Source organism: Protomyctophum bolini (assembly GCF_963924005.1).
Source record: "Protomyctophum bolini genome assembly, chromosome: 8".
Taxonomy (NCBI): Eukaryota; Metazoa; Chordata; class Actinopteri; order Myctophiformes; family Myctophidae; genus Protomyctophum; species Protomyctophum bolini.
The window spans coordinates 35,787,672-35,797,558 of record NC_137869.1 but is presented as its reverse complement, the minus strand read 5'-3'; the positions used below and the strand labels follow the sequence as shown (position 1 = coordinate 35,797,558).

The 9,887-nt window shown below is 42.0% G+C and overlaps 1 protein-coding gene across 1 annotated transcript; it reads left to right on the top strand.

Annotated features, from left to right (window-relative positions):
* Positions 1 to 3: 3 nt before the first annotated feature.
* Positions 4 to 9,620, top strand: LOC308320603 (deoxyhypusine hydroxylase-like). Its single transcript, XM_080771150.1, has 6 exons — positions 4 to 94; positions 2,561 to 2,668; positions 3,582 to 3,749; positions 4,297 to 4,373; positions 5,360 to 5,618; positions 7,981 to 9,620. Exons 2-6 carry the CDS (start codon positions 2,563 to 2,565, stop codon positions 8,289 to 8,291), a joined length of 921 nt encoding a protein of 306 aa, XP_080627276.1. The 5' UTR covers positions 4 to 94; positions 2,561 to 2,562; the 3' UTR covers positions 8,292 to 9,620.
* The last annotated feature ends 267 nt before the right edge of the window (positions 9,621 to 9,887 follow it).

Here is a 9,887-nt window from a genome sequence, read left to right as displayed (position 1 = left end):
GTATTGTCAAACAGCTGGAAGAAGTGGAAGAAGTGGAGCACTTTTGATACTGTCTGGAAGAAGATGAAGTAAAGTCCTGATTCAACCACGTCAAGTGAGTACAATACGTATAGTGACATTATGGTAACCTGAGTGGTTTACTTTAATTGTGTCTTTATTCTATATCCGGAGACGCTTAACCACCAACTAATTTCAGATGTCAGAAATAGCGTTAGCCTAGCTTGCTATAGCAACGTGGGCTAGCCATAAGTGGATGGATGGATGGTTGGTGAGGTGACCACCTTCTGTGGCATCATGAATATTACCAACAGGGAATTTAAAGTGATGCCAAAGGTAGTTGGTCTGTCTGTGCTGTATAGCTGTTGTATGTGCTGCCGAGAATTGCATCACATTCCTCCTTGGATGATGACTTTTTAGCAAGATAACCTGATACTGGGTCTGGGACTGTAACAGTGATGGTGGACAGTAACTACTGTAAGTACATTTACTACTGTAAGGGCATGCCACTCATTGTCAACATTTTACTATGTCAATATACCCTTGAGCTGCTGGAAATAATACAAATGTCCCCCCCCATTCTGTGTTTCCTAGAACTGGAGGTCTGAAAAAAATCATTAACATTGTGAATCACATCTTGATGACATAATCAAGATGTGATTCACAATGTTAATGTTTTTATTTTATTGTATTATTTCCACACAACAGCTCAAAGCTATATTAATGACATAGTAAAATGTTGAAAATGAGTGATATGTAGTATGGAGTATTTACAGTTTCCAATACTTTTACTTCAACTTCACTATATTTATTTGAAAAAGTTGGTTACTATTACTACTGGTAGTTACTTTGTAAATTTGGATTATTATTATTACACAAATACATTAACCACTTCATTTTGGCCATTTGAAAATGGCCGATCTACAAGCTCACAATGTGTGCTGTGTTCAAAAGATTTTTATACGGAAAATAAAGCTTGAAATTGGATATTCTGTGTAATAATGTAATAATACTTTTGGTACTTTAAACACATTTTGATAGCAATATTTATTTTTGAATTCCAGACTTTTACTTGTAACTGAGTATTTCTACATTATAGTATTGATACTTTAGAGAGGGAGAGAGAGAAACATTTTGTAAACAAAGGGAAGTGCTAACCAAACATATCGGAGATACTGTAGGTTTACCGTACATTCAGATAAGCTTCTAATTTAAGCATGCATTTCTCTTAATGTAATTTCTGACATTTTTAAATGAAACCTCATTGAACTCAAGTACAGTATAAATGAATACACTTGAGTTCCTTCTGGCAAAAGCAAGTTATGCTTTCTGACAAGAAATGCATTCCTTTGAAGAACAGAGTGTAATAAAAATAAAAACTGACAAGCTGTACGTGCTAAAATGGGACTTGGACAGCTAAAGCATGTGACAAAATAAATAAATGTGAGTACTTTTTCCACCCACCACTGTTGGTTTGAGAGACTACACTGCCACATCATTGAATAACTTTAGTTCAGTGGTTTTCAACCAGTGGTCCGGGGACCACCAGTGGTCCTTTAGGTGGTCACCAGCTAAATGATGGAGAGTTGGTAACCAAATGGACCCTTATAGATCTTTGACTGTTGATTTGAGAGTGTAAAATGAAACCAACTCGACCCATACAGGTCCATTTGGTTTGAATTTACGCTATTGAAAAATAGCAGAATTTCTACTATAACAGGTCTAAGGATCGAACTAGATCCCCTACAATGTATCTTGGGCTTACACCCAACGACGCCTGAATTCAATAGATTTAAGAGAATTCTGAATATACTATGGTACTGTGCTAGGTTGTCAATACTACAATGTTGGATCGGGGATGTTGTTCCATCTGTATCGAGTTGGCTCCATAATGTTCTACAACTACTCCCACTAGAACGGCTCACACATGTTCTCCAAGGAGACATGGATGGATTCTTCTTGGTTTGGGGCCCAGTTGTGGAATACATGGGAGTAGAATACGCAGAAATATTATCAAGAGTTTTGGCAAATTAAGGAAATATTCATGTTAAGAACAAAGGCTTTAAGATTTCTAAGACTACATGAATAATTATATAAGGAGTAAGAAGAAGATGATGTATGGACATATATATGTATAATGTATGTCGGTTAGTCTGTGTATGTATATGTGAGTCATGTATCAGTTTGTGCAAAAAATGAAAAAATAAAATGATTGAAAGAAAGAAAGAAAAATAACAGATCTACAAGCTCGTAGCACGGCACAGTGCCGCGCTCTACGAGCTTGTAGATATGCTATTGTTGAAAAATCGTGAAAATGTGGCGCAAATCTTTGAATATAATCTTTCAGAGCCAACGTCTTAAACTCATCTTTGCTTCTGGGTGGGTCCCTGGAACAACATATTTTCGGATGGGGGTTGTCGGGCAATTACAAATATTTTTGGTGGTCCTTCACAAAATGTTTGAGAACCACTGACATAGGGTTTTTCAGTCATGATTTAGAAGACATTTGTAGAATCTGGTGTCGGGTCTAAATGGGTTAATTGCATCTCTCTGTCCCTCGCAGGCATGGCCAGCGTTGATCAGATCGCAGCAGTTGGACAGGTCCTGGTGGCACCAGGAGAGGACCTGACCCGACGCTTCAGAGCACTGTTCACTCTGAGGAACCTGGGAGGTAAAACTACATTTGCAATTCATCTTTTTTTATTCATTATTCAATCCTCTTAATTGTATACATTTCCATAGCAGCTTTTATCCAAAGTGCTTTAAAAAAGTGTTTCTCCCCGCTCACTCCTGATGAGGGCCCACAGCAAAATTGTATCTTCAAAATCAGTTCAACCACTTTAACCCAATTTTTTGCTTGGGATATTCGGAAATGGCTGATCTACAAGCTCACAAGTCACAACATGTTGCAAATTGTTTAAAAAAAACATGGGTAGTACATTGCATTCAGTGGGACTTATCGACTGTTGGATGGAGAGCAGAATTGTTAAGGGAACAGAAACATGTACTGTAGACTAGACCAAGGCTACTCAACTTAAGATGGCTCACTGGCCACTCAGCAAAAGTCCAAGGGCCCCAAGCTAAAAATGTCAGTATTATTTTTTAAATGTTTACAAATGTATTTTGTAACGGACTACATGTAATATGACTGGTCTAAAAATTAAGGTAACACACAGTAAAGAGCCACATTTCCATCTATAAGGCCAAACCTCAATGAACAAAAACATTGTGATTAATGATGAAGTTACAAAATGAGGATTAATTCGCAAAATGTGAAGAGAACAAATAATGAACTGATAATCACAGGTGAATAAATAAGTATGTGGTTAATACTGACATCATGCCATATCACTTTATCTTGGAACAAACAATTCAATACCTACAATCTTGTTCAAAACAGTGAAAATAACTAATTGTATTTTTATTGGTATGACCGTGACGGGCCGCACATTAAGCAGGGGCCCCATGCGGTCCATGGTTGAGTAACACTGGACTAGACTGTAGTATACATTTTTTATAGATTTCCTGTGGTAATCTGGATAGAGCTTAGCGTAACGTATCTTTTTACTCGTGAACTCTGTTAGGTGCTGAAGCCATAGAGTGGATCAGCAAAGCATTCGCTGATGACTCTGCTCTGTTGAAACACGAGCTGGCTTACTGTCTGGGACAGATGCAGGACAAAAGGGCCATACCTTCGCTGATCACCGTCCTAAAAGACACACAGCAAGAGCCCATGGTCAGGCATGAGGCAGGTAGGTACAACTACTGAAATATGAAGCCAGAATCATGGAGCGAGGTTAGGTTTCTGACTATTCAAGTCATCTTGTTTAGTGGTGTCAAAAATAATTGATTCAGCAATGCATCGCAATTCAACCATGCTGCAATGCAGCAATGTGACAATCAAAGCCTAAATATAATATAATATAATAATACTGTTACTGTACAGTATATAATATATATAATCTAATTCTAAATAAAAGTATATCTGACTGCTTGTATTGACTGATGAAAAAATTGCCATGTTGTGCAGTAATATAGAACAATGTGATGCATTATTTGCAATGCATCGTAAAATCAAATCGTTACCTGGTGAATCATAATCTAATTGAATTGTGAGGGCAGTGCCAATGCACACCTTGTTTATTTCAACCCTATAGTATACACGGTAGCTCAGTGACGTCATGTTGTAGTTTCCCAACCACCGCATCACTTAAAAACTGGAGTTTGTGTGAGCCTTTAGGGTTCATCTTATTTGGAACAGATGAGTATTAAAACTTGTGCGTGTGTGTTTCTCTCTAGGCGAGGCGCTGGGAGCAATTGGTGACCCTGAGGTTCTGGACCTGCTCAAAGAATACAGTCGGGACCCTGTCATAGAGGTAGGATTGTCCCCCTGGTCCACTTCTTATACAAATAACACCCGTGTGAAGTGAGGGGTGCTAATATATTAAAGTCTAACTCATGTTGATTAGGTGATGTAATGGTGATGTAAAACAAACGGTGCCAACACAAACATAAAATTCTCTTTATTGTTAGTGGCATTTAATGTTTGCGTTAGGGACATGATGACGTAAATGTTCCCTTCATTGTCAATGGCGTTTTTAAAACAAACATTAAACCTGTATATAGTCAAAAATACAAGCATGTAGATTAGCTATTTGAGGCGAGGATACAGTATATAGTGTAGAGGGGGAAATGGAGGGGACTACTATAGACTGGTCAAACTGGTTCAAATCAATTTGGTTTGACCTTTAGGAACCGGTCGGTTGTCGTCATTTAAATGCACTATATTTCCTCATACTGTACAGTGGTGTAGTAGGAGCTGTTTCTATTGGTAATCCAAAACTACTTAACCTAATGATTATGAGGGAAACCCTGCTGGGGAGCTTATCAGTGGGAGACTTTTAATACCTTGAGCAAAGTTCTCCCACACTTTTTATAGACTACTCATCACATCATTGGGACATACCAAGGTTAGTCAACAGTGATATATTGCTTTAGTTTAAATTATAATAAATATGTATGTAATGTACCGTTCGCCACGGGACATTACAGTACAGCTTGGTGCATTGCCAAGTTGGATCGGTTCTGAAAACTCCTTTCAGAGGGTCTGCCATGGTAACCTGACTCCGCCAGATGGGGCAGTAGAGAGTACCCAGGTTCCCTGCTGGATGCAAAAATATCCAACGCATAGTGGATACTAAGTCATTCACACGTTGGCCTCCTTTATGCAGAAGTTTTGTATCGTGTTTGTTCCCACATAGGATTAATGTAGGGGCCACAGTACAGTATGTAATACTACTATGGCTGGCTGCAGCTGTTGTGAAAAACCCGTAACGGTATATTTTCTTCTCCTAACCGGTAGGTGGCAGAGACGTGCCAGCTGGCCGTTCGTCGGTTTGAGTGGCTCCAGAGTGGAGCAGAGAAGCAGGAGGCGGGTGATGATGTCACAGACCCTAACCCATACTGCTCCGTTGACCCCGCCCCGCCCGCCGCGAGGAAGAGCACCCCGGAGCTGAGAGACTCCCTGCTGGACGAGAGCCTTCCGCTCTTTGAACGTTACAGAGCCATGTTCGCTCTGCGTAACCTCGGCAGCGAAGAGGCAGTGCTGGCACTGGGAGATGGTAAGATGGTAGATTAAGTGCTACTAGCCTTTTTAAGTAGCACAGATTCCCAAAACACTTTAGACTTTAAAAGAGCACATGCGTTTTTAAAGATTGAAGGTCTGATGGAGGGGGAAAGGAACTGGTTGGAATAATGTGTTCCACGTCCAACCGGGGAAACTCCCCCCTGTCAGGTGATAGGAAGCGGCCTGCTCACTCCTTATGCATTGTAGGAAGCATGAGCTCAGTTCTGGGCTCTCCCCATGTTGGCAGAGGGAAAGTACCACTCAGGATTACAGTTTAGGCAATTGGCACCGGGTGAAAAAATGGGTTACAAAAATCGTGGGATAAAAAATTGTATTAAAGAAAAAAAGATTGAAGTTTTGGATCTTTGAGTATTTTTATGAAACGTGCTCAATTCATTTCCTTTCATTTTGCAATACATTTATGTATATAATCCGTCATCTTATATATCAAAATGTCTTTGTTTAACCATCTAAGTTTTTTTTTTAAAGGCGGAGTGACACGCCCCTCGGGAGCTAATAACTGCTATCAAACTATGCTATCATGATTCTGACGTCAGGGTGGCGAAAGCTTTCCCCAACGACTTCTATGCGGGCTCGCCGGGCTTGGTGGCCGTGGTAGCATAGCAACTTATGCTACTATTTTGGTGTCACATTTAGCTTGAATACTGGGTGAAAGTCTCATTCAAAAAATTATTTTTTCGCAACATTGTTCAGGTGAACTGTGTGTTTATGCTTGTTCATTGTAATAATCAATATCGCTATGATTATTTTATTTATCGCCGCGTCGCTCCGCATGGCAACATACAGTCTAGCCCGTCTCAGATGCAGGCTGCACACACACGGACGGACGGACGTATAGTCTCTGGTCAGGTCCCCGCATTGAACTGGGCATGTGTGTGCACACACACACACACACACACACACACACGCAATGGCACGGAATCTGCCTCGGGCGTCTGTAGCTCTCTTCCCCGCTGTCATGCACTATAGCCGTGTGTGTGTGTGTGCGTACACACATGCCCAGTTCAATGCGGGGACCTGACCAGAGACTATACGTCCGTCCGTCCGTCCGTGTGTGTGCAGCCTGCATCTGAGACGGGCTAGACTGTATGTTGTCATGCGGAGCGACGCGGCGATAAATAAAATAATCATAGCGATATTGATTATTACAATGAACAAGCATAAACACACTGTTCACCTGAACAATGTTGCGAAAAATTAATTTTTTGAATGAGACTTTCACCCAGTATTCAAGCTAAATGTGACACCAAAATAGTAGCATAAGTTGCTATGCTGTGTGTGTACACACATGCCCAGTCCCCCGTAGAGGCTCATGATCTCGTCCGCAAGACTATGCCTCGGCATAGCGATATTTATTATTACAATGAATACAAACATAAACACACTATAGTTCACTTGAACAATGTTGTGGTAACTAACTACGGTATTACAGAGTGAGAGCGAGGGTGTACATGTCAGCCTGCGGCTGAGAGGGGAAAAGAACAGTAGTCGCGCTGGCACGCTGCTCTCACAGCGGCCAGACAACAGCAGACCGTCCGTAGTCGCGACTGTCGCGCTGCGGGGCTGAGAGGTCTCAGAGCGGGCAGACAGGGGTGTTGGCGACCGGGGGAACATGGGACTCCAGTCCAAAATTTGCGCTTGTGCTGCAGTTCCCCTAAAAAACCCCACGCCAACCTCAATTGCATTCAAACTAAGCATTTCTGGCGAAAAAATAATTTTTTTCAATTACATTTATAGCCAATATGACGCTAAATGTACCGTCAAAAACGCTAGCCTGACCTCTAGCCACTTGTTGCTAGCGCCGTAGCCCCGTTTCAAACTGTTTCAAACTGTTTTCAGTCAGACCACGTGATGTGCTGTACCACCCATATTAATTTCGGGGCATGTCAGCGGACCTTTAAAGCATTCAAAACCAAATGGTTACAGCATTTAGAGGATTTTCACAAAACAGTCCAGGGAATTATTTCCATTAAGGTCCTCTTACATTTAACAGATTAAAGTTAAAATTCAAAAACATGACGTATTATACAGTACATCATCATCAAGAGCTCACCTTATCTATCCTATACAAATAACCCTCTATAGGGGAACCTTTTCTAATAGACATGCCTTTGTCTGCTGTTTAAAAGACCTCAGATTGGTTGTCAGTTTGACACTGGTTTCGAGGTCGTTCCACTGTACTGTAAGTAAATGATTCTTTGCCCACTTTACTTTTGAAAGCACGAGGGCTCACATCTGCTATACTGTCTCTGGTGAAACGGTTGTGTGCCTCATTTACCCGCGTGAAACATGTCTTTCAAAGGTCACTGCTGAAGCAGCACTTTGTCTCCCGTTAGGTCTGCAGTGCTCCAGCGCTCTGTTCCGCCATGAGATCGGTTACGTCCTGGGCCAGATGCAGCACCCGGCCGCCATCCCCGCGCTGCAGGCCGCGCTGGAGCTTTCCGGCGAAAGCCCCATGGTCCGCCACGAGGCGGCCGAGGCGCTGGGCTCCATCGGCCGAGACGACTGCATCACCGTGCTGCAGCGGTACTGCGGCGACGGGGAGCGCGTGGTCAAGGAGAGCTGCGAGGTGGCCCTGGACATGCTGGAGTACGAGAACAGCGATGAGTTCCAGTACGCCGACGGACTGGTCAGGTTACAGAGCTAAAGCTGGTGGGGTTACGGACAAGACAACGCCAGGCCGCGGCCCCGTTTTCTGCCCCACGAAGGGAGGGGCTGGAAGGAGCGCCGCGGCTTGTGATCGGGTCGAGACGGGCCGTCAGTGGGGTAGGGAGCGCTCCGTGTTCATTGTAGGGGGGACGAGGATTTACTACAACTCAGTCAGCTCAAGCGAAATTCGCAATGTTCGGCATGGCGATTCGCTTGCTTGGTGTCTCTTGGCTCAAGTTCGCCTGAGACAGTGCCCCTCCGTCGCGGTCTAAAGCTATAGGGTGAAAGTCCCTCCCTTCGTGGGGCAGAAAACGGTGTCACCCTCAGGACACCTGGCACACACAAAGTTCTGTTTTCAACTGTGCCAATGGGCGCATAACATTTGCTGTAAATCTGGGTTCCCGACCCGTAAAGCAGAATTCTTTGCTTTTTCCTCCCCAAATGTAGTCGTTTTGCCAGTTGATTTCTCCCCACACACATCTGTGTGTTGTCACTGCTGTTGTATGTATCCTACTGACTCAGGTGGGCAGGAACATTACCACTGCACCACCCGACTGCCCTTGGTAAGGCAGAATCTAAACGTAATCAAAAACCTCAGAATTGGCCAAAATGGGTTGATTTTACAGGACTGATGGTTACAAGACCAGTATATGCATATTTATTTACCTATAGTCCTGTCTATAGATAATGTATGTACATTAAGTAAAGTTTATATTGTTAATGCTGATTGAAGTACAGTGGAGATGAAACAACCTCAGTATGGTGGTTATAATAAGGTTCTGACTGGGTCAGACTCAGATGTGTTCATACGGACTGTTGTGATTTAGGATCAGGCCTGGGTCATTCACTGTATTCAACCAATTGACCAAATTACATTTGCTATTTGTTTTGCTCATTATATACCTGAAACAGAACAGGGGGGTTTTTTGTGCGTCATTCTAAAGTTTATCTTAAAAATGTAGTCCTACAAAAGATGACCTACTTAAAATGGTTGCGTAAACACTTGTGCATTCAACTGTCAGCCCTTAGTTCAATGTGTGTAATGGATGTGTAACTGCTTCCTTCCCTTTGGAACATAAATCAAAACATTTTCAGGAATCTGTTAAATTATTGTTTGTCTGCAGTGAAATCAGGATAAATATATGTATTTATAGTCTGACTATTATTATATTAATAATCTGTTACTCTCCATCTTAGATCTGTGTTGTAGTTTCTGCTGATATTCGACTATGCATCACCTATGTTTCTTAAGGTCCCTCTGGATATAAAGTATATCTCATCTCGAACACAATAAAACATTGCTTTAACATTTAACATAATATCCTGTTGTAATGTTATCCGTCATCAAAGTTATGTGGTGCACTGCATGCTTGGTTATGGTCAATTATTGTCAGGGTTTTTTGTGTAGTAGTATTGGCCATACATTTTAGGGTTTATTGTATTCACATAGTAGTTTGTTAAATGATTTCATTAGCTGGTTAGTCTGTTGGTGGGACATTCCGTATATCTAGATGCTAGCAATGTACCTGGTGTTGCCCAGTTAAATGGGCCCAAAGCAATACGTTCGTGTGGTTAGACGTGAATATGTTTAGTA